The sequence below is a fragment of the Patagioenas fasciata genome, chromosome 6, assembly GCF_037038585.1.
Source record: "Patagioenas fasciata isolate bPatFas1 chromosome 6, bPatFas1.hap1, whole genome shotgun sequence".
Lineage (NCBI taxonomy): Eukaryota > Metazoa > Chordata > Aves > Columbiformes > Columbidae > Patagioenas > Patagioenas fasciata.
Genome location: NC_092525.1, coordinates 11679199 through 11704682, shown reverse-complemented (window position 1 = coordinate 11704682; position 25484 = coordinate 11679199). Strand labels below are relative to the sequence as shown.

At 48.8% G+C, this 25484-nt stretch overlaps 1 protein-coding gene across 1 annotated transcript in view; it reads right to left on the bottom strand.

Moving 5' to 3' along the window:
- The window catches only part of ERI3 (ERI1 exoribonuclease family member 3), a 132572-nt gene that overhangs the window by 79622 nt on the left and 27466 nt on the right, over positions 1–25484 (bottom strand). The window contains exons 4-5 of the mRNA XM_065842550.2: positions 21457–21516; positions 19237–19328 (exon numbers count right to left, since the gene is read on the bottom strand). Of these exons, the coding sequence (XP_065698622.1) occupies positions 19237–19328; positions 21457–21516 (152 nt within the window). The remainder of the gene's footprint in view (positions 1–19236; positions 19329–21456; positions 21517–25484) is intronic.

Here is a 25484-nt window from a genome sequence, read left to right as displayed (position 1 = left end):
TAGAGCTATTTGTGCATGTTAAAAGCCACAACTCCAGAAATCGGCTTTTGCAAATGGAGGTGGGTGGCAAATCTCACAACGTCCTCAGGCCCTCAGGGGCTGCTGGGGGAGGTTGTAGGGGAGGAGGGAAGAGCTGCGAGTGCCAGCATCAGCTGCTCAAACATCCCAACACAGACCATGCCCAGGGCAACGTCTTCTCCCACTCTCCATACAGGAAAGAGTGAATAATCCAGACTGGACTTCAGACTCAGGGCTGAAATTCAGGAATAAACTCTGGTCAGATGTGGATACAGGCCAGGTACATCGCCTTGAGCTGGGGTGCGCCATCATTACCCCATGCAGCAGTGGAGTGCTCAGCCCAGCTCCAAACCCACTGGTGAACAGGGTAGCATCCCTTCAGATCTACAAGAGGATTTGTGAGCCTTGCTTAGGCTGAGAAAGGAAGAGACTCTCTGTGCCAAAACCAAATGCCTGGTCCTGAAAAGATTTAGGAGCAACAATTTAAGTCATACAAACACATTTGAATAAGGGTGTCCAGAGGAATCTCTTTGAAAGCAGGAAGCCTGTCAAAAGCACAAGCTCGCGAGCAGCGGGGCTGCGGCGATTTGCAGGGTAAGCAATGTGACTTGACAGCGCGGTCTCATCTCTGGGCACGGCTCATCTGATGCGAGCACCATCGCGCCGAAATGAAGCACCTGGAGTCACTCCTCGCAATTGCACAGCCGTCACATAAATAGCAGCCTAGCCCATGCATTTTACAGCCATTACACATATGTCCATGACATCCCGTAGTTAAACAGACCCCACCAACCCCAACCAGCATGCTAAGAAAGCTCTTTATCCAGGAAAACTGCTTTTTACTGGCGTCCAAATCAAAAAAGATCACAAGAAAAGGAAACATCTAAACTAAATTATCAGTCTGATACACACACGTGATCATCTCAACCTCTCTTTGGCTGCTCACATTTGGCTAGAAAGGATGATCACAGCAGTTTGCAAAAGGGATGTTACTAAAAGCTGGGTTTCTTCTCCCCACCCAAGAGGTTTTCATTAGTACAGGTCTCAGCCTAGCTCCAGTTAGAATAATTATCACCTCACCTAACATTTGGATAAGGCCCAGGAGAAGCGAATGCCGCATCATCCTTGTTAGCCACAGGAATTGACAGCTAACCACCCAGCGCAATGAATGACATCTAAAGCGTTTCCATCCCCGTGGGACCAAAAGGCCCAGCAAACCGGACAGTCTGGTTCTACTTCCACTTCGAGACTGATGGCAGTGTGCCCTGGGCGCTGGACGGTGGGTCTTTAATTGGGGAAAATAAATGCTCCAAATAAATATGTCAACTAAATAAATGACCCATTTTTGCACACAGGGAACAACCCCAGAAGCTGCCTGTGAAGCCGTGTGACCTAAGGACATTCCCCCTCCCCCTCTGTGCTTCTGCTCCCCTCATTTCACGTTAGCACCAGAGAGACTTCACTAGGTTTTCCAGGCACTAGAAGACCTATGGTCATGCTGTAACATGGGTAGGCTGTCAGCAGCACAGACCAAAGCACCAGTCAACTCCCCGAGCTGGAAGATGAATGCCTGGTGGCTCCAGGCCAGCAGGGACGCAGCCACCCAACGTCCTTCCCTCTACTGAAGGACTGTCCTATGGGTCTGGTCCAGTCTGGGCTTGCAGCGCTCCCAGCACAGGGAATCAGGGGCTCTGACTGCACAGAAACCAGGTCGCCAGGTAGCTATGGGAAGGAAAACACCCCGGAGTTGTCTTTTCCCCAACTCCAACCTTGCCACCTTCAGTAGTCCCTTGGTGACCAGGCAGGACTTCTTCCAGCACCTTCTCCAGGCTGGGGTGTGCAAGGCACACCTGCAGCTTTCCTGGGGAACCGAAGTGCCAGGGCCTGTAAGGAAGCATCTCCATTTACCAGGGTCACCATTCATTTGAGCAGTTCATTTGGTAAATGCATTCTTATGCTCAGTATGGCTCCCTTGCTCTCACAAAATTCAGCCTTGATCACTGGGACAGTTTTGTTTGAGGATCAGGATTTTGTCTGAGCTTGGGATTCGGCCCAGGTGAAGGAGAAGAGAAATGATGGCGCATCTCACTGTATTCAACATCCCATGATCCTTCCAGCTTTTGAACAAGATCTCACTGCCTCTCCAAACACTGAAGCTCTCAGTCCTTGCAGGCTGTCAAAACCACCTCCTCAGCCAACCACCACAGCCTCAGGTGTGACCACACTTGACAAAGAGAAACCTGAAAATGGCCATAGGATTTTCCAGCCTCCAATGCAGCTCTGATAAAGTCTGTCCTTTCAGCAGCAGGGATGTGAGTGCATAAACTCGACCTGCTCCCAAAACACAGGTCCCCTTGGCACAGAAGAGCAAGTGGCAGCAGGCAGCTCACTCTCCTCTGACAGGCAAGCAAGTCCATGTACTCCTTGGACTGTGGTCAGCGGTGGCAGCTCTGCACCATTTTCAGAGAGCTGCATCACCCCAGGCTCTGATTTCCATCCAGCCCAGCTCCTCCACTTCGCGGGGTAAATGGGGCCTGGAGATGAAGGCGATGCAAATTGGAGACGAGGTGACATGGCTGCAATTCTCCCGTTGAAGCCGTCTCTCTCCAAGGCAGCAAGAAGCGCACAGCTCGGCGGTGATAAACGGCCTTGCTTTAGTTATCACTTTCCTTAAGTTAAGGAGAGCAGCCTAGTGATGGATGGGCTGGAATTCGGTTATCAGGGAAGGCTGTCAGCCAGAGTTGCCTATCTCCACACACATTTAGCAGGGCGTCATTATGCGATGGCATGGAGTTAAAATATGGCCAAGGGTATTGAAAGAAAAAGAACAGGATTAAAAAAAAAAAAAGGCAAATTGAGCAACAATAAAAGAGCATGAGGCAAGAACGTTATCGTACTAGTGACACCTTTTATCTCAGTCTGGTTAGCTAGAGCAGGGCACAAATTGGTCCTTCCTCCACTATTGTATCCTCTTGTACAAACACAGGCAGATAAAATGTGTCACCAGTGCGATAGCATATCAATTTAACCCTAATTATCTAGGGGGTCAAACTAAGAAATAGGGGTTTCTCATTTCAACAGGTTCCTCCGTCTCTGCTCGGAGCCACCACATTAATATGGAAGGGGGAGGGGCAGCCGTAATTGATTTCTGTCACTCAGGTGGTCCTGGCATATAAAAAATTAATGCTTGATTCTCCCAACTAATCAAAGCTGGTTAATGTCCATCTGCTTCTGGGTTCAGGATGTCAGAAGACAAAGAAATTGGGCCACTTTCTACACACTGGGTGTATTGATATTGAGCCAGTTAAAAGAACAAGCCCCTCAATGGGAAAGATAAAGGGACATTAAATCTTGTTTTTTATAGACCTGGTCTCAGCCCTGGAGACCTTGAGTTGTAAGAGATGCAGAACATTTTAATTGTGTCCTGGCCAACCCCACTGCACTGGGCTGCAAACGAGAGGGCAGGCAGGCTGCTGCTCTGGAAATCCCTTGCTGGAGGAGGGCTGGAAAGCTGCTTGGATGCTGCAGCGCACAACGGCGACAAGGGGAGAGCCAAAGAGAGGAGCTGTCACACCACCTCAGCCTTGCACCCTAGTGCAAAGCAAGGCTGGTCAAGACATGGCTCTGGATCATGCAGAGCAGAGCTGCTGCTCTGTTTTGATGTAGGGTGGGATGTCTGCCAGGGCAAGAGGAAACCTCGGGTGCCCTTTCCTAACAGAGAAAACCAGTGAGGGAATAACATCCTGTGCTAAGGCACCCAAAATACTTCGACAAAGAAGCAGCACCATATCAGCAAAGCCACATCTGTCTGTACCAAAACTCGCATGAGCTGGAGCCAAGCAAGAAATTTAAAGCAGTTTAGGTAAACCCGCGCCCTCCCAAAGCGCCTCTTTGGGTTGACCCAAACTTGGTTGAAACAGTATGTATCAGTGGCTGGGGGACACAAAGGGGTGAGACCCTGCTCCAAAGTGCTGGGGCTGCAGGAGCATCCCAGAGAGGGGCAGAAAGCCTGGGTGGGCTCTGCAGAAACCACTGCACCAGGCCAGGAGGCTCTGGCACCCCACTCACACGTTCCTCAGCCCCACAGACCAGCCAAGGGGCCAGAGGAGCCTGCCTGCCCCTGCTTCCTACCAGATGAACCCTTGCTGGGTGAGTGCATCCCACTGTCACCCAGCACACCCATGGTGCTGTCCCTCTCTGCCCCCCGTCACTGCAGGCCAAACCATCCTAGTATGGCTGTCCTTAAAATTCACAAGTAATAGGTATGGAAAGACAATACACTTGGAGAGGGTCTGAAAAGCCCTTGGGCTTTCACAGAAACCCCGAGACAGGTCCCATCTCCCTCCCTCTTCGCCTTCCTTCCACTCTCTCAGTTCTCTCAACCACCTCCGAACTTGTCACAGTGCAACAAGCCTAGGAGCTGCACATCAGCTTTAAATATCAGTGTGCGTGAAGCAGGGACATGAGAGCAGGGGAGAGGGAACAGACAGAGCAAGCCTCCATCGCCTGTCAGGAAACACTAATGAATTTCAACACCAGCAGCCATTGCCTCAGACGGGCTGGCGAGAGGAGGAGACGGAGTTACAGCAAGGAGCCTTTGCAGAACAGCCTGCCTTCTTTTCAAAGCCCCCTCTGTTAATAAATGTCACTGCTGAGCGGGCTGTAGCAGTTCTAGAACCAGCATGGGGTGGGTTGGGGGAGAGACAGGCGACTGACAGCACTCACAATGCCTGGGCAGCACAGCCTTTTCTTCTGTTGCATCCCGAGGCAGAAGCCAGGGAAAGGAAGCAGGCAGGACACTGCTGTTAGCATGAAGCTGTCTTCCATCAAGGTCCCACTACTCACATAAAAACCTCTGCAAGGAGCCACCAGTGTAACTCCAACACATCCAGTCCTGTTCACTAGGACGGATGGAGGCTCTACATGGAACGGTCCTTGGCATGGGCAGATGGATGCAGAGACGTCCAGCCATGCTGCCCGCGTTCCCGGCAGCAGCAAAGGGTTACAGAGCAGTCTGTCCCTTTGCTAACACAGATGCATTCCCGAGGCGGCGCAGGAAGCAGCATCCAACACAGGGCACCGCACGGCAACCGCACCGATGCACAACGTGAAGGTCAATGCAAGTCTTCTTTACAAATGTCAACCTGTCATCTCTGGATATTAATGAGGGCTGACCAGCAGCTAAAATGCATCCATGCTCCATTAGTAATAAGAGACACACGATGCAGGAGAAGAGCACACACCACGGCGTGTGGAGGCACCAGTGGGTGTGCAGGGCCCGGGGAGCTGTGCTGATGCACGAGATAACCAGGGCCATTCCGGCTGCCCAAGAAGGGAAGCAGTTGCCACACAAACCCCTTCACTGGAGTGTGTGTTATCTTTTTCCATCAATCTTTAATTGGATTAGTGTAATGAGGCCAAAAAACCCAGGCTAAGCAGCGAGGCTAATACCTGGCACTTTCAAACCTCCTTTTCTTTTTCTGTGATGTCCTTTCTGGACAGGGCTGCTTTCTCTCTCCACCAGGCACATTCCTGCCTAGGAAGCTTAAAAGGCAATCTGCAAGCCTTAACGTTTGGGACTCACAGCAGCACTGGCTGAAATGCATGAACACCCATCACACATTAACAACCAGATCCCTCTTCTCTAAATTTTTGCTAAGAAATTTGGGAGAACCTCAACACTCATGCTTCCCAAGCAGCCAGCCTGCAAACGGAAAAGGCTGTTACCCCAGACTGCAACCAGAGCAATGTGTACACTAGGAAAATAACTCTGCCACAAAAAGCACACAGGGCAAGTGGCTCATCGTGACTTGCTCGTCTTGCAAAGCTCCGTGTGCCTTCCACTGCCATCAACCTTAATGAAACATGAAGGCATTTAACACCATGCGAGATCTGGCCCTTTTATGGGTATCTGTGTGTCAGCGAGATGCTGGCAGAGATGCTATCTCAACATTAAAAGCAAGGCTGTAACACAGCAGGTATGCAGCCTCCAACAGAAGATGTTCATCAGCAAGCGCACACACATGATGCTACAATAAATCTATGTGCTACTGCTTAACAGCTTCTCTTAAAAAGATTCATAGCTCTATTTATTGAGCCTGATTCTGCTGCTATTCATGTGGGAGTAAATCTGGAGTAACTCTACCTGGAGTTAGTAATTAGCTAGTGCAAGCAGGATCAGAACTGAGCCTTTTGATTTTTAAATAACTAGTTAATTACCATGCAGGAAACCAGAGCTTGCTGGCTCCACGGTTCAGCTGAGGTTAGGAGTGCAGCAAGCACAAGTTTTGCTCTTATCCATACTGAGTCCTCCAGACTGGCAGCAGGGTAGAGCAAATGCTCTCTCTCACCAGCCTTTCCAGACAGGGAGGACGACTGGGTAAACTTCCCTTTGACATCAGAAGTGCGTGACACTGCTCCCAAGGAAAGAGAAACTGGGAAGTCTCCAAGGCTGAGGTTGCCCCCCCAGCCTTGGGAACCTGGCACTACAAAAAAACCCCTTAAAACCAGATTTCTACACATGAAATTGCTATGACAGTCCATCTGCTTACTAAATATGACATTACACAGCATCTTATGAATAGGAGTGTACAAAATTAGACACTGTGTGCATCTACCACACAGGCATGTTCTTAGTGAAAGTCACCCAACATGACCACATGAACTTCTAATCTGTCATCAGGAAAATCTCTTCACTGTGCAGGTAATAAAGCACTGGAACAGACTGGTGGGGGAATCTCCTCCTTGGAGACATTCAGACTCATCTGGAGAAGATCCTGAGCAACCTGATCTGAGTTTGAAGTTAGTTCTGCTTTAAGCAGGGGCTGGATTAGAGATCTCTATTTACATATTCCTGTGATTCATGCTGCAGCAGAGCCTGGTTATACAGAACATGTCCTTTCTCCACCTATACGGTCTCTTACGAAGTTTTGCATACAGACACTAATTTTCTAATTGCCTTGTCCTTTGCATACTAGAAAGCATTCAGACTCCTGCCACACAATACTGTAACTATGCACTGACAGAGGGAATGTACCTGATGCAACGGATGCACCCACAACACTTCATGTCTAAGTCCCCTCAAAACCAAAACACATACAAAAACTAAGCTAGAATTAAACGCGCTCTTCTTCCCACCGTACAATTCCCATTGCAGAAGTATTTCTCCCCAGGAGACCAGAGCATGCGAGATCTAGAACAAGGCGCTGCTCTAGAACTAAGATGTGTATGTCCCAGTCCTTCCCCAGACCTGCCGTAAGGCAAGCAGGAGGAAATCTTGGCTCTGCTGTGCTTTGCCTGTCCAGACCATTTAGCGTATAAACTCTTCAGGACAAGGGTTTCACTGCTATGAGTCATAAACTGCTTAGTGCCTAATGGTAAAGCCTATAGACGTTTAACATAATACAATCATGTCACTTAAAGGCCATTAGTCTCCAGTCTAAACAGCACTTTTCCAGTCACAAAGGGGACCTGCCAACTCAGGAAAGCAGGATAAGGAAGGGACGTGGGTGGCCAGTCAGGTCACTGGACTAGCAGACACCCGCCGTGAAGCCACAAGCAGGACAGAGCTCAGCAAAACGGCATGGGGAAAAGCCATGGCAGCTCTAGTAGTCAAAGAGCTTTATCTTTCGGGCTTTATTGAACTATTTGAATTGGCTGAAAGCTCCTGCCTGCCAAGTGAAAAACCCTTCCACCTCCAGCCACAGCTATACCACTTGCAAAGTGGAACAGGAGCCCCCCACCCACACAGAGGGTCTCCAGCCTTCTGTATCACCTCTCCTCTCACCCACTGAAGCAGATCATTTATCTGCAAGAAAATATACTGTTCTGTCTTGTGACACTGTTTGAATCCCTCTTCTTTCCGTCTCTGCCCTCCTCTGGTACCACATCATCCAGGTCTACCCTCTCAACTGACTTCTGTGATTGCCTCTTCTTCCCTCTCCCCCCTAAACGGAAAAGAAATCCTGTAAGGAGCCAGTGGGATGGGTAAAACCCGCTCCCCATCCCCTCTGATGATACACAACCCAAAATTACATGTACAACAGCTCCCTTGGCTCCCAGCACAGCCTCCAGGCTGGCAGCAGTGGGGAGCCTGGCACGTCTTGTAACAGCGTCTGAGCACAGGTTTCTGTGTAGTTCCAAATTTCACCTGCACAAGGGGAAACAAGTTTGTCTTTTCCTTGGGGGGACGAGACCGCTCCCCACCTCCAAGCACAAGCTGCCATTAGTATTTATTCACCAGAGAGAAGGAGCAACGAATCCTCCAGAGCAAAGGACAAGTGCAGCAATTAGGATGCAGGGGCTGCGGGAGCTGTTTAACAGCACGACCTGGAGGTCAGTGCCGCCGACTCCCAGCCCTGCATAAATATTGCATGAGTTGGGGAGAGGGGTTGTTACAGCCACCCTCAGCGCCAGCCCTTCCCCCTCTGTGGCCACTCTGTGTCTAGCTAGATACGCCAGCAACATTATTTACAGATGTGACAGTCGGGAAAATCACTTAAGTAGGGGAATGGGAAAGAGGGCTGCTCGGTGCAGCGGGCACCCGGGAGCGGGCTCCCACCCGCCCCCTCTGCTGCCCCTTGCAGGGCACTGCTGCGCTCGGGCCATTGCCAGACAGCACAGCCCGTTCTCAAACCGGAGGATGAAATACCACCACGAACAAGGAGGGGAGGCCGTGAGCTCCCCTCCCAAAGGTTGCCCAGGGGTTTCATTATCAATGTTGCTGAAGGACACTTGAGCCAGCAGCTGCTTTCCAGCTTCCTATCAGTATCTGTGCTAGACCCTCCCTTTGGAGGGACCTGTATAGCAATATAATGAGAGGCTTTATAGAGAGCTTCCCCTCAGACTCTGCCTGTGTAGCTCTGCAGAAGGATCCCTACTCTGACACAGCCACAGCGGCCTCATCCCTTTGTTTGGTATCAACCACCTTCTTTACCCATGACCGGTCCACTGTTCCCTGAAGGATGATCTTCAGCTGCAGCTTCAATCACGCTGATCGGCACCGTCCCTACTGCATCCTGGAAGGACCTCTTGTTCCTCTACCCATTTTTTTGCTGGGGATTCCACAAATACAAACTTATTTTTAGGTTCACTGATACTGGGAGGCTCCTGAAGACAAGCACACAGGCCACCCTTCAACTGCACCAGTAGCCCATGAATTCCTACAGGCACACAGCTCATAAACTTTACTGCCCAGGGCAGCACACAGGGCTGTAAGATAAGAAATACACCGTGGATGTGGTTCTGCCAATGATACCCCTCCAGAAATCCCTCTGTTGCTCTGTGGCTCGTTGCTGCATCCAGGGAAGGCAGAAGCGTGGTCTTAACCATTCTCAGCTTTCCTGAACTCAGTGTGCAATTAATGGGCTTAATTATTGATGGCAAAGGCAGGGTAGGGAGGAAAGACAGAAAAATCCAACGACGAGGGAATGATGTGGGGGTGGCAGGCGCCAAAGGTCTCCGAAGATCTTCCCGCAGCCTAGAGCGGAGAAAGAGCCCCTAGCCGCTCCGCCGCTCCCACGGCCCTGCTCTAATGCTCCCTGACATGCCTCTGAAGACAGCGAGCTGTTTGCAGTCACCACCGTGATTTGTTAGTAATTATTTTCACAGTGTCACATTGCTGTCACTCTCTTAACAAAGAGACAGGCAGCCTGAGGCTGCCTGCGAGAAAGAACCAGCAGAGAAAAGGAATTGTCAGGCACCCAGGGATCCTCTTTGCTTTCCAGGTTTCACAACCAGAGTCCTTACCAGCTTCTGAAGAAACTTATGAGGAGAAGTGGCAAGTCAGAATCATCTCCCATCCTGGTCACAGCAAGAGGAATTAATTACTTAGCCCCCTCCTACTTCCGCCTTACCTGTAAATCCAGTGCAAAACCCAGGTCCTTAGAGCCCCTTAAGCCAGCGATTTGCTTCAGGCCTGCAGCAAACGCAAAAAAAACTTTGGCAATTGAGGACTTTTAGTGGTCTCCTTGCAAGCTCCAATTTCTTTTCACATGGTCTTGCCATTAGGCTGCATTTCCCAAGCATGGCAATCCCAATGAGAAAACCCTGTCACACATTAACCCTCCAGACAGGACATGTGTGCTCTCCCTGCACCAGTCTCATTAATTCCAACACGCTCTTGTGCTTCACGTGGCAGTAACAGTTCACAAGGCAATGCCAGGGTACCCAGGATCTTCCTCACACCTGAATTACACAACCTAATGGCTTAGTGTCTCTGTTTTCTCATATGCAGCACGGTGACTTGACAAGAATCTCCCCTTGAACCACCTCCCATCCATCCATCCATCCATCCATCTCACACCTGCTATGCAACCGCCGCCATCCATCCTTCAACTGACTTGTCAGTCCAAGGTAATCACTCCTTTCCCAGTAAGCGTGAAGCTTGCTTGGGCCCCCAAGGAATGGAAGCTATTTTGGCACCTGAAGTGTCACACAATATAAGGATATAGAGATGAAAGACTGAGACACCTGGCCAGCCAGCTCTTAAAGCACTCTTGATCTCTACACAGAACGCAAGTGGACTTCCTCCAGAGCAATTCAAAGTTTGAATTACTCCCAGCAGAAGCCTTCCTTCCCTGCACACTTACTGACGGTGCGCAAGGGTCAGTCCGGCAGCCACAGGGAGACCTGGGTATGAATTGACCCTCTTAGCACTGAGAGAGTTTGGAAATATTAAGCATCACAGTCTAAGCAAAAGCCGCCTGCAATTAGCTGCATGGAAGAGCACTGACTCAGAGGGCAGCTCCTTTTCAGGGGTCCTTTTAATAACCAAGAAATGGCACATACATGCTGTGAAGAATTAGGATCACCATTGGGAAGCTAAATGGTCCATAAAATGTAACAGTTCCCTTCAGAGCTGGGAGCACAGCGAGCGAGAGGTCTTGGCAACCTCCCACCAGCCTCCTCCCTCTGCTGGGTTTGCAGGGGACAGGGGTGACTCCAGGCAGGGACAAGGAGCTGCACTCAGCCGGTGCCCAGGCACCTCTGGCACGCTGGTCTGATGGTCAGACGTGAGACCTGGCTCAACACTCCGATGGAAAAACTGAAGCAGGGAAATTCAAGATGATCAAGAGGCACCTATGGTAAAATGGTAAATGAAGGGTGTCCCAGAGCTGAGCAAAGGGAAGGAGCAAGCCCTGCTCAAATAGAGGCAGACAAAGCTGGTGGGACCAGATGTTTAACATACTTGTTGGTGACATGGACAGTGGGACAGAGTGCAACCTCAGCAAGTTTGCCAATGACACCAAGCTGTGTGGTGCAGCTGACACACTGGAGAAACGGGATGTCATACAGAGGGACCCCAACAGGCTTGAGAGGTGCGCCTGTGCAAACCTCATGAAGTTCAACAAGGCCAAGTGCAAGGTCCAGCATGTGGGCCAGGGCAATTCCAAGCACAAACACAGAGAACAGATTGAGAGCAGCTCTGAGGAGGACTTGGGTGTGTCAGTTGCTGAGGAGCTCAACACAAAGAGGCAATGTGCACTTGCGGCCCAGAAAGCCAACCGTGTCCTGGGCTGCACCAAAAGAAGTGTGACCAGCAGGTCAAGGGAGGTGATTCTCCCCCTTTACTCTGCTCTCGTGAGATCCCACCTGCAGAACCGCATCCAGCCCTGGGGCCCCCACCATAACAAGGACATGGACCTGTTGGAGAGGGTTCAGAGGAGGGCCATGAAGATGATCAGAGGTCTGGTGCACCTCTCCTATGAATGCAGGCTGAGAGAGTTGTGGGGGTTGCTAAGTCTGGAGAAGACTCCAGGAAGACCTTATAAGAGCCTTCCAGTACCTAAAGGGGACCTACAGGAGAGATGGAGTGGGATTTTTTAGAAGAGCACATAGTAATAGGATAAAGGGTAACGGTTTTAAACTGAAAGAGGGTAGATTTAAATTAGATATAATGAACAAATTCTTCACCACGAGGGTGGTGAGGCACTGAAACAGGCTACCCAGAGAAGCTGTGGACGCCACATCCCTAGAAGTGTTCAAGGCCATGCCGGATGGAGCTCTGAGCAACCTGGTCTGGCGGAAGGTGTCCCTGTCCACGGCAGGGGGTTGGAACGAGATCTTTAAGGTCCCTTCCAATCTAAACCATCCTATGATTCTTTGACCAAGGCAGGACAAAGTCCTGGGTAGCATGACCTGCCTGCACACAGCCCTGCCAGCACAAGGCACTGCTTCCCCAGTCTTCTTCCCCCAACTCCTCTGTTCTGCTCCGATGTGGAACGGATTCAGCTTGAAAAGTTAATCTGCAGCTGCAGCATCCTCCCAAGAGACCTGCACACACCCAGACATCCATTCCTCAGGATGAGGAGACTTGCTGGACAAGGCACGTGAGAATATGCTGGAGGGAAAATACCAGGGATGACCTCAAGATGGCCCAGTAGGTCTTTGCCAGCCAGGAGCTTCAGAAGGAAAGGGACTGATCCCATCCAGGAAGATGGCTCCCAACAGAAAACAAATATGCAAACAAAATAAAATGCTTTCAAGTAAGCTACCGACTTACACAAGGCTTGAACAGAGCAAGTGAAAGGGGCAGGAGGCTGCTCCCGGGCTGGCAGTACTTTTCAAGCAGAGGTCTCTCGGCAGAGCAGCCACGGGAGCATCACTCCCAGCCAAGCCACTGGGAAGGAGCACTGGGACCAACACAACTGCTTCGCTTCGGCTGGGAGGTAAGAAGAGCCAAGATCCAAAATGAAACAGCTGACATTTTAGCCCCAGCATGGAAAACTATTGCTGTCTAATGCTAGAAAACTTGAGCTTTTTGCAGTAATAAAGAAAATCCACACTTGTGAAGCTAATCCTGTTTTTCACACATGCCACAGACAACAAAACTCAGATGGCAAAAAGCCCTCTGGTGGTTTATCCTTTGTAGTCCCCAAGCCAACCATCTTCTCAGCTCCCCAGGGCAGGGCACATGGTAACCACGATGCTGAGTTGCTATTAGGGGGCTCTCTCGCACAGGCAGAGGCCAGGGTGTGCCTTATACCAAATATCCAAATATCCATTACAGAGCCATTGATTTTGAAACCTTTTTGCCTGAATTTGCTATCAATGCTAGACACAGAATTCACCTAAGAAATGCCTACTGCAGAGGGAATTATGGTTCCTTACTGCATGAGCAGATGACACCAAGACCAACAGTTTGGATTCAGTTCAGTGTGACTGTTTCCAAATGTAGCTGGAGTTATGTCACCCAGGGATGGAAAAATCCACATACTCCATTTATTACCCCATCCCAACAGTTCAGTGCTGGAAATAAAGTACTTGATGCAATGCCTGTCTCATTTCCCCCTATACTGTAATTGTATTCCAAATTTCTCCCCCATCTTTCAGGCTGCTTCCAACTTCTTTGGCTCTAATTCCCAGGTAGCAGAGTCCATGGTCCCCAGAGCGCCTCAGGCATCACAGCTCAATAAATCTGTGGCCACTGCAGCCTTGACTATGACAAATGTCTTTGCTATGACGTGCCAGACAAGTAGCAGACCTGAAGGTGACTGTCCATTGCATGATGATCCCCATGGAAAGATTTCATGCCCAAAGCTCAACCCAAAGGCATTCCCAGAGTCACGCATCTCAGACAACATAACTTGCAGAAGCTCATGCAACCAATGGATCTCAAACAAAGGCAAGAACAGGAGAAGGATAACAAAAGTCAAGTCATTCGTTTTAAATAAGCATGTTCAGAGGGGAATCTTAAAAATCAAAGTTTATCTTGCGTAAGTGGCATCATCTCTTTTAAAAACAAAAAGCTGGACTGCAGGGTTGCAGAAGTGAATGGGGTCAGTGCTACTCCTGGTAAGTGCTAAAGACGAGCATGCTCACAAGGCTGCCTCCCTTAGCTCCGGCAAAGCACTTTAGGATGTAATTACACGAACAACTCCATCAGCAAAGCTGACTCGAAAGGTTCCTGACCCTGGATACTCAGTCCCGTCCCTGCACTGTAGTTCACACCACCCTCTTCCTTCAGCCAATGTAACTGTGAAGAGATACACCATAGGCTAGGTCAGCAAAATGCTCCCCACTCAAAGCAACAACAAGCTAATCCAAAGACCTTAGCTGGAAAGGAATTGGTTTGGTGGTGGTGGTGGTTTGTTTGAGGTTTTTTTGGTTTGTTTGTTTGCTATTTTAAAACACAGATTACTATGTTATCTTTCCATTACCAGCTCTTTCTTGTTACTCTCAAAGCCACCCTCTGAACATAACTTACCTCCTGCCACCCAACCATCCCACCTGATGCCTTCTCCTGCCTCTCCCCAAAGCTATCCAAGAGGTCCCACTCACTCCATTCAGTGGCTGCCCGCAATTCCTCCCCTAGGCAGAGACTACCAACCCCCTCCCGGTCCCGTGATAAAGAACAGCATGCACAAGGGACGCTAACACCATCAATCCTTCTTCATTTATGACCCAAGGCTGATCTCAAGCCAAATCTCCAGGAAAGACCAACCCGTAGCCACACTTGGAGCTGGTGTGAGAAAGCAAGCATCCTCCCAGCCTGTGTAACGTGCAAAGAAATAATTAAAACAGTAAGATAAAATTAAGCAACGGTATCATTTGCTGTTCGGAATTTACTAATATGCAACCTAGGAAGAGCACCAAGGGCTATAAACATTTCAAGGCACTTCACTGTGTTTTATCACTATATTAGAGAGTGCTTGCCTCTTAACACTTATTTGAGAAAATAAAAAACTTCTGAGCAGTATTTTCCTGTAAAGACATAAATTAGCATGTTCTGATCAGCCACAGCAAGTGCAGTACAAGCATCTTCGGATGTGTCAGAGGTATAAAGACCAAAGCCTACATGCATTTTTAACTATGTTCAATTCATTTGCAGAATGATTCAAAACTGGAAGGAGAAGGATTAACTGATGCTCTTGACATTAAGGTGCAGGTCTAAGAGATGCAGCACATGCGGCTTCAGCTCCTTTCCCTGCCTCTGCCTGCACGGCCACAGGCACATCACTTAACCCCACCGTACCTCAGCTCGGTAGCTATGAACACGCAGTAAAAATGCTTCTTCGGTTGCCACATTTAATTCACATTGTGCTTAAGAACAGGCAAACCGGTTCCACACATGGAGGGAGGCAATTTGACATTTCAGAGGAGATAAACCACACTAAAGCGCTCACATTACAGGGGCTCAACCCTGGCAGACACCGAGTACCCTCTATTCCACCACAACTGCCTCCTGCCGTCAGCAGCTCCCACAGCCCATCGGAGCATGTTCCCCTCACCACATAATGCCACATCAATGCAATTTGCTTAATCACCAGTGACAGTTCCATCCTAGGTGCAAGATGAGGTCCAAGCACTAAAGCAGACCACACCAGGTGTCTGAATTCGGCCCCAGAGCTGTTAAACTTGGAGGATAAGCTCCTTGCAACAGGCTAAAGGAATCCTCCCGCTGAGCACTCGGCGGCCCGAGGACCGTGTGCCTAACGAGGCTGTATCCCCACTCGTATTTTAGTTTGGCAGGTCTGGTGTTCCTTTCATCTTTTGCTTCAGGTAGCTCTCTTTAATTAATAACATTTCTGTGTCGACACAGGGAACTTTCCACCCAGAATGAATGGCCCTCTCTCATTAGAACCACGACTTGTCATGATGTATTCAAGAGCAGGAGTGTGATTCATTCCCTTGTCTGGGAACGAGGGGTGTTGCTGGGGGGTGGGGGGGAGAAGAATCTCTGTAATGAGTGACTGATATTTGCTGAAGTTGTCGGCTTGAACTGCCTTGTCAGGACAAGCCTTCAGAAAGGTGATGTTCTTACTCAAGAGGTTTTCCTCATTAAAGAAATTGCATCTTAACAAGAGGGAAGGGGAGGGCTGGCAGGAGAGCTGCTGTCTCCCCGACTCCAGCCTGGTTCACGCACACCGAGTGCTGAAAGCTGGTTGATCCAAGCGCAGCCAGCAGAAAATCAGCGCTCCATTTCTGAGCCCTCTCGCACAATGGTCTCTCTTCGGCAGCAACCAAACCCTCCGCAGGGACTCTCCTGATGGTGCACCACACCCACGACAAAGCCTTTGGTGGCGTGGCCAAAGAGCTTGACTCACGCTGAACCTCCATAAGCCCTTGGCACATGCTTGGTGTCCTCTTCTGGGTACCCAGTTGCTCGTGACTTGTGCTCCCTGTTGTCAAAGGGAAGCCAGACAAACAGCTCGGAGATCTTCTGACGAAACTAGTTGAAGCAAAATCAAGTCTGCAGTCACACAGTGCCTTGTTCCCTGAAGATTCCTGAGCCAAGAGGAGGCTTCACAGGTCCTTTAGCAGCTGAGCTTCCACCTTGAATCCTGCAGACTCAGGTAATGCTACACACCATCAGCAGAGAGCGGTTCCTTGACAACTGCTGGCCCCCTGGTGCTTTTCTCTGAGCTAGGAGTGCTACACATGTTGTACCTTTTGGCTTTGACAGGGCTGTTTGCTCATCTTGTCCTCACATACACCACCAACAGTCTTGTAGATTCCTTCTCTTTGTTCCAGCCACTATCCCCATCCAGCTTGTTCACCCACTGTGCCTCCCAGTGCCCTGGCAATTACCAGTGGCACCCGCTCGAAACGCCCACAGTTGACAGGCCTTTCCAGAAGACACCATGCCTCACCTCTTCAACAGCACATGCAGACAGAAGCCAAACTAAATGCCCAGGCCAATGCTGGCGAAGCCAGAAACAAGGCTGCATGGTTGCCCATCAACAACTGAGCTAAGGACAACAGAGGACAGGAACACCAAACCACGTGAGACACTGGGTAAGAGGATCACAGCTTGTTTCAGGAGCAGCTCTGCAAGCAGCTGTCATTACTAAGGAAGCTGAGAAAAAGAGGAGCAGAGCTAGGAATGGACCTGCCCCAAAAGCACTGCACTCACCTCATTGTCCTGAATCCCTCTGGAACCCAGTGGGGTTTTTCTACCGCACAATGATGCTACCAGCACACTCCTCCAAACCTGGGCAAGCAGGACCACCTCCCTTCACAGTGGCCCAGTGCCTCCTGTTCCCAGTGTGTGGTCTCACCAGCTACACCACAAGCCTTGCGGGGAAGCACAGGGTGATTCCCTGGAACACCTCCTAGATGTTCCACATCTCTGGGGCTCTGTCTTCCTGTCTGGGCAGCCCTGTTTCAGCTCTCTGCCTTCCCTCTTTAAAAAGAGATGCTCAGTTCTGCTTTGCTAAACCCTATTTGGCAATGTGTCTAAACACACGCAAACTTAATTAGTTCAGGAGGGAGACTCGGCATTTGTGGTGACGGATAAAAGTAATGGGAAATGAGACAAGTCAGAGCTGGCAGGGAGTCCTCACTCAAGCCTCATTCACTGGCATGGCGCTAATCAGATGTGACGCTACACGCTGCTGCACCCACCCGGCGACGGAGCGGCGTGAAGCGCTACTCACCGAGGGGCTGCAGCCAGGCTCCCGCTATCCGTGCGGCTGGAAACACGACATGTATTTTCCGCTTTGCCCTGGAGATGCTTCGAGATTGAATTCTGAAGTTAATGGTTTAAAAAATTTTTTTAAAAGGAAGAAGGAGAAATGAACCACTCACTGCAACCTCATGGCCAGGAGTGGAGTCTTCTTTTCCAGCTGACTAGTGAGGCACAATCCATGCGAGAGACCACTGCAAATAGCGAATTGAGTATCTCCGCTCCAGAACTGCTGCTGAGCTAGCTCACTTCACAGCCCCTATGGCTCGCCAAAAATGGAGCTCATCTTTACCTCTATTTGCTCACTGTAGAGCTCTGAAGCAAAAAAACAAACAACTAAAAACCATCCAGAAGGTTGTCCACTCCACACAGACACCAGGTTAGGATGTCATTATCTGGGAACCTCGTTATCTGCACAGATCTGCAGAGATAACTCTGTTATCTGCACAGATAACTCTGTTCCTCACAACCATCACCAGAAGCGGTGAGCTGCACTCTCAGAACAGCAATACAGGAGTAAAGAACTGAGAGAAGAGAACAGATGAGAAACAGAAGTTTAGCACACCCCTGCAGCTGTCTTTGTGCTGAGCTCTAATGAAAGTTTAAACGTGATATATAAAGAAAAATAAGCCTCACTCTTAATTTAAACCAGTAACACAGGAATTGGTAATACACACCAGGTCTGATCATAGCCCCAGCAGAGACCCAGATTTTGACTCAAACGCTCGCATACTACACTCCTGTCTGGAGCATGGCAAATTTCTCATCTCCACTAACACTTGCGCTTCTGCTTTGGTCCTCATTTCTCAGTGTCTCACTAATCACACCAAGAAGAGGCAAGGAGCTGCCACTCTACAAAGACCACTCTGCAGGGAATAGCTGGTGCTGACTGCTCGCAGGCTGCGTGCAGTTTATTTAGGCTTCCGACTTGGGGAAACCAATGTCACATGGAAAACCAAGTAACGCTACTAACGAGTTGCGGATGTCAGTTTAACGTTGCATGTGTCAAGGCCATGCTTTACCGATGTGATAACAACAAGTCTTTACGCAATGGTAAAGCTGAAAGCTGGAGCAGTATTACAGGAATCAAAGTAAACTCAGCACAATATGACACGGATCTGCAAACAACTTATAGATTGCACTAATCTAATTCTTAGACATTTAACTCAGTTTTTTTTTTTTTTAAATAACATGTTTACATTGGTGCTTTAGCTATTTTCATAACAAAATACTCCCACACACTGACACTTGCAGATCCCAGTGCAGGTCCCCACCTGGTACTCTCCAAATACAGTCACCCAGCTGATGAAGACGACCTTAATGATAAGAACACTGATGAAGCACCCCAGACTTGGCTTGTACTCTCTTTCAACGACTTCTCTGTGATTCACATCCAGTTGTTTTGCCAAGATGACAGAGAGAAAGCCTTGCATGCAAAAGTCAGGTAAGGACCATTGCTTGATTTGGGTGTACAGAAACAAGGTTCCATGTATGCACTCAGAAATATCCATCCCTTTGGAAAGCATACTGGATAAAAGGGAAAACATCACAAAGCTCCAGTTTAAACCTCTCTTGGGGTTCTGAAAGGATTAATTTGCTACGGGGAACATCCTAGGCAGTGATCTTGTACTATGCGCAGCACCTACCTGTCTTCTTAAACAACCCTCCACTCTCGATTATGCACAGCAAACGATTTCCCTAAGAAACAAAGACTAGGGACAGTCAGAGACTTGTAAGGACAAAGACATACACACTAAGGCAAGCATGGAGCAATAAAGCCCAGAAAAATCTCCCTCCCCTTCCATACTCACATCACTTTCAAATCCCAGTCTCCGCAGGTCACAAAAATCGACTTGATGCTGGGATCTAAGAGGCCTTCCTTCGCCATCCACTCGTCAACCCTCTGAAAGGAAGGCAAGAAGAGGGGATGAGTTTTACAGAGACAGGCCGAGCCACAACAGTTAAACTCAGATAAGCTGCTTGCAATCAAGAGAGAAGAAAATTGTGATCTTATCCACCCTCTCCCTCTCTCTCTTCTCTCTTTGCTTGCCATCTCAACAACAGCACGTTTGGACCTTTGAAGATTTCTGATAGGAGACATCAGGCAACCAGAGCAGAGATGATGTTATCAGACACCACAGCAGCTCTGCTCGTGGAGGGATGGAAGTTGTGCAGCGTTAGCAGGACCACACAACTGCGCCGTTACCTGGCATTCCTCCTCCGCTTTTCCTTTCCCTGTACCAAATGGACTCACAGCGAGTGCAACTTTCCTCACATGCTTCAGTTCACACAGCTCCATGGGAACGTGGGAGAAATGGAAGGGCTGGGCACACACAGGCACTGTGCAGCAGTAACAACCAAAGCCATGTGCTCCCTTCCTCTCTAGGCCGAGTCTCTTTGCTCCTTATAGCTCTGAGGAGGTGCTTGTTGAGGGTACAGTGTGGATTTAAGTGAATCCACTGTTTCTGATCACCTTCCCAAATGGACAGATGTTCTGGATCCAATTCAGAAATGGGACATGTTAACCTGAAGGATGCACATCCCCCTCAGGGGTTAACCAGAAGGAACTAACCTAGACTAAAACCCCTGTGTAGACACTTGTTCCAGCTAGAACCAGCAAATAACATGCCCAAAATCTTCTGGTGGCAGATGACAGGCAATCAGCTGCTGTTATGCAGCCTTACTAGCAACATTTCCAGTGCCTCAGTAAGAGAAATCCCTCCTCTTTCACCTTGCTCCACACCTTCCGTTTCTGAATACACCAGCATGCTCCAGAAGCTGCCTGACCTGAATCTCATTTTAACCTGGAAACATGCTGCTGTATGAACACCTTTCCAGTCCAGAGAGAAAAAAAGATCTACAGAAATGTTTCCACACTCTAAGAAGCTCCCACAGAAACAGAATGAACCATTTTCTGTAAAGCTCCCTCAGTAATGCATGTTCACCCACCCAGGTAAGGCGGGTTCTCCTGGCAAAGCAGGCACAGGGACACACACGGCTGCCACGCTCTAGGAGAGCACCAGGGAGAGCTGGGGGTTTGCAGGGATGCAAGATGTCACCTTCACAGAGCACTGTCTTCAGCCTTGTGTCACTGCCACAGCCTCTCTGGCAGAGGACAGTGCTTCTTTCTGCGACTGACTGTCCGAAAGCCCTTTGGAGTAAAAATCCCCCAAGTAGCACCCAGCCCCTCAGCCTCCCTGGAGCTCCCAGCCAGTCCCACATGGGGCTCCCCGAGCGAGGGGCAGCAGTGGTATAACCTTTCTAAACGCCCTGATGCGCCCATGAAATGCTGTCTCCACCGAGGATTTTAAAGCCTCTAATTTGATTTCCTCAGATAAGCAATTGTTGCAATTATTCTGATTAGGAACAATTAGGTAACACAGCAGAGGAAATCCTGACAGAGGCAATGCATCGAACGCCAACCTGCAGCCTGAGCAGGCTCTGCTTGAGGAGGTTTCCTTCACTATTTGACTACCAACAAAAGCTATTGATGGAGAAATACTTCCAAGCTAATTAAGCCCTAAATGCTGTAGGAATTCAACATTAAGCAGATGGTATTATTAGGGCTAAATCTGCATTTGCACATCCTCCAGATTAGATTTTAGAGGCATTTTCTTTCTATACTACATGTATTATTGAGCATTTAAATAGGTAGAAAAAATTAATTTAATAAAGTGCTAAAGGAGGGGAAAGAAAACGACAGCAGAAGCTCCTGGAGCAGTGGTCTCGAGCAATGTCTTGGTGTTTTAAAACTGGTTCAAGCAAGAATCGCCTCTTCTCCTATCTACTGGCAGGAGTTTGGATATCTTGTCAGCACCCTTGACATGAACAGCTGGAGATGACAGATCAATGGTTCAATACTCGCGCCAGCGTGTCACCAACGTGACAGCAAATGTTATTCTAATGAAGCTGTAATCATAGTCAAATTACGCGGTTCGATTCTCAGCAAGGGGAGGGCGCAAGGAAAGAGATGAAGAGGTGACGACAGGATCAGAGGTCAGAGTTTGGGAACTAAAGGTTACTCTGCTTACCTCGAGCACTTGCTGGAGGCTTGGCTGCCCATCCACCATGCCTTGAATAATCCCAGTCAGCTGAAACGAGAGACAAACAGAAAGCAGGCGTCAGAGCAGCACTCAAAAGATCATTAGAGAGGTCTCCTCTTCTGTCCATCTCGCTGCAACCAAAACATGCTCCTGTGACCCACACGGACATTGCTGAGGAACCAGCCACAGCAGAGCGACCCTGGTAGCTCCCCAGCCATGGGCAAGGGCACAGCTTCATCCCCAACGCAGAAATGCAGGGGGCCTCCTACCCCCACTGTAAAACAGTAAACTCTCAGCAGGGAAGGATCCACTTGGGGAGCAGTGGTGCCCTCTGCTTCATGTGCGGCCACGATGCCCAAAGTGCTGCCCTTGCTCAGCATGCACTTCACCAGTTTTGGTGTTGCCCTGACTTACGCAGACAGCGGTAACTATTGGGGTCTCTGGTTGTTGCCCTGCTATTGAGGTAACATCAAACTGCACAGTGCTACATGAAGAGAATAGACCACTATGGGTGAGACCCAGAGTGGAGCCAGCCACCCTCCACGTGCATGTTTTCCCATAGACCACCGTAGCATTCATCTGCATTTTGAAATTGTATTTAAAACACCTGAATGAAATCTGAAGAAAACCACTTTCTTCCAGCACCCTGGTCTGCTCTGTTTTTCAGAAGGTTCCTTAGGAACGGGTCCTGCCAACAGATAGTCCTACTGACTATACTGACTGCTTGGGTGTTTAAAGCTAGACACACTCATAAAAAGACGCGGTCTCATGGGTTTCCGCCTGTGTCTGCCCAGGATGGCTTGAGGCAGATGGAAAATAGATAATTTTTCTGCCTGCCTTCCAACTGACAAAACTGTCTTTTAACATATTGAATATTGGAGGTCAGTCGCTTGCCATCAACGCACCCAAGTAATTAAAAAAATCATTATTAAAACAAGTGCACGCTGCAGGATTTCACTTCGTATGGCACTCCCCTGAAGCCACGCATCTCACACGTTTTCATAAAACAAAGGTCAAACACAGCCCAGGAGCAAGTCCTGCTGCCTGCACAGGCACCCAAGCCCCCAGAAGCCACAGTGTTGTGAGAGTCGATCCGAAGATGGAGCAGTGTTTGCCTGAACATCGCCATCAAGAACTTAGAGAACTGAGGCTCTGACAGAAAGAACGTGTGGACAATGATTTGGAGAGAGGCCCGAGGAGAAGCTTTGTGTTGTACTGTTTTCTCCGACACGGGGAGCTCCTGCTAACAATGGCTGCTGTGCGGACTTTGCCTGCTGCTTTAGCTAAAAGCAGCCCCAGCCTCCTGAAGGCTATTGTTATGAGGGTCTCTTCGACCCAGGGACAATAGCTGCCATCCAGATGTGTTCTCACCTGCAGTCTCAGCTACACGTGTCCCTCACCTGCTCCCCCAAATAATGGCCAACGAAAGGGAGCATGCCCAGAAGCTTGCCAAGGGTCCTGAGGTCACCCAATGGACCAGAGAAAGATCCCTGAATGCTGGACACGTAAGCGTTGGCAAAAGAAAGCGTGAATCTTTTGAGCCTGCGCAGTACGAGCCTGGGTTGTGAAATCAAGGCGGAGATTGGGCTGAAACAATAGGAACAAGGGGGGGTGAAGAAGCATAAAAGATGAGACCAGAATGGACACCGCTGAAGATCTTCCCACCAGAGGCTCCCGAACCACGACGGAGGACCCGCAGGACTCCACGGGACCAGAGACCAGAGGGACACTTCTGGAACTGGACTGGTGATAAACGCAACCTCATTTCTCATCTTTACCTTTACTTTTCCCCGTTTCCTTCCCATTTCTTTTTCTTTCTCTCTCTATCACGTGCCACTTTACGGGCAAATAAAGTAACATTGCTTGATTGAATTATAACCCCTTGGCATTTTGGTCGCCTTAATTTTGCGCTCTGAGATCAAGGTAAAAGAACCATCAGGAGTCCATTGCCGAATGGACCGTGACAAGTGTCCAGCTGAGAGGTGTTGGCAGCCCCCCCACCAAGCAGGAGTAACTGAGCCTGCTCATCAAACATAAGCCCTCCCACAAATTCATTAAATGTGTGGCAACCGAAAGAAGCTCAATGGTTTCTACCTCTCTGTTTCTTTGGCTGCTTGGCTTATAGCACTGAACACAGAGGAAGGGGAAAAAAAGAGATTAAACTCCAATTAAACTGTAATTACATTTAATGAATACCAAATACCTGACTCACTGAATAAGCTGTAAGTGGAAAGATTATTTTCTCATGGTGACTTCCATGGAATGGTAATATATACCTTTTAGGGAAAGTATTTTAATTTTAAGAATGTAGAGTTCCTCTAGGTGGGTTTCTTAAGTTCATCAAGCTATTATGAGGTGGAATTTTAAGGAAGTGGAGGAACACAGACACTCTTTTATATTCCAGAAACTGTTCTTATATTAATCTGTATTTTAATTGGGTAACAGCTGCTGCCTACAGACTTCCCATACTCTGACAGGCAAACAGATTTGAGAGATTAACTCACGGCTCTTTAGAGCCATTTTTAAAGCTCACAGGCCTGGTTTTTTGCCTTTCTTGCCATCCTTCTCTCCATGCATTCACCTGGCACAGGTAGACAGCTCACCTACCGCAAAGTGCTGGCTCTGCCTCTCAGGGGGCAGCTCAAATCAAACCTCTGCAAGTGGCTGATAGATGGAAAGGATCATAGAATCATAGAATAGCTTGGGTTGGAAGGGACCTCCAAAGCTCATCCAGTCCAACCCTCTGCAATGAGCAGGGACATCTTCACCAGCTCAGGTTGCTCTGAGCCCCGTCCAGCCTGGCCTGGGATGTCTCCAGGGATGGTTCATCCACCACCTCTCTGGGAACCTGGGCCAGTGTTTCACCACCCTCATCACAAAAAATTTCTTCCTTATATTTAGTCTGAATCTCACCTCTTTTAGTTTAAAACCATTATCCCTCTTTCTGTTGCAACAGGCCCTGCTGAAAATTCTTATAAGCTCCCTTTAGGTTTTGAAAGGCTGCAATAAGGTCTCCCCAGAGCCTTCAATTCTCCAGGTTGAACAAGCCCAACCTCAGCCTGTCCTCACAGGTGTTCCATCCCTCTGAGCATCTTGGTGGCCATGGGAGAAGAGGATGAAATGGTCTCATCCAGACAATTCCCACCAGGAGGGAGGGACAGGAAGGTGGACACAGAGGTCCCAAAGAATCACTGCTCAATATTGCCCAAAAATCATGCCTCCTTCCCTGGTAGGTGAGGCAAAATTACCAACTTATCCACAGATGAACACATCGCCAAGCACACATGTGCACAAGATTCAAGTTGCAGAAATCACACACAGAAATACGAAGGGATATACCTACTCCATGAATATATTTCGATATAGGTCAGAGAGAGCTCAAAAGTGACTGGATTTCTACTCTCTCACCCTTCCTGTTATCAGTTACATCCATCTGCAACACCCAACCTAGTGCACTGGGTGTTTGCAGCATCATCTGGTCTTGCAGCTTTGATAAAGTATAAAAACATAAAACTGCACAATTGTAAAGTTTCACTGGTGATCCCAAGAAGCACATGGTACTTGGGAACATAAACAAGCTATAAGGCATTTATCTTTTTGTATTTTTATTGTCTGTTCCTTCAGGGGAAAAAAAAAATCAATAAAAATTAATCATAAAAATAGAGCAAAGTACCATGAAAAAGCCTGTATAAGCACATTCTGCGTAACGGGAACCTTTCACTCAGGCTCCTGGCATGAACTTCCCTGGGCATCAGATAAACTACTCACATCTTCCAAAAGGGTGTGATGAGCTTTATATACCTAATGACTGCTTTTAACCACTTGTGAGCACTTTCTATGTCTAAAAGTTCAGCACAGCCCTCATCATAACCAACCCTACAACCTGTTGTCTTACAGAAGCAGGTCAAGAGAAAGGGAACCGGATGAGGTTACAGAGGGAGGCAGCAGTGGAAGACGCTCCTGGCCACCGGTGTGGGGTGTTGGAGGGACCTCCTGTAGCCAGGGGAGAGCACAGA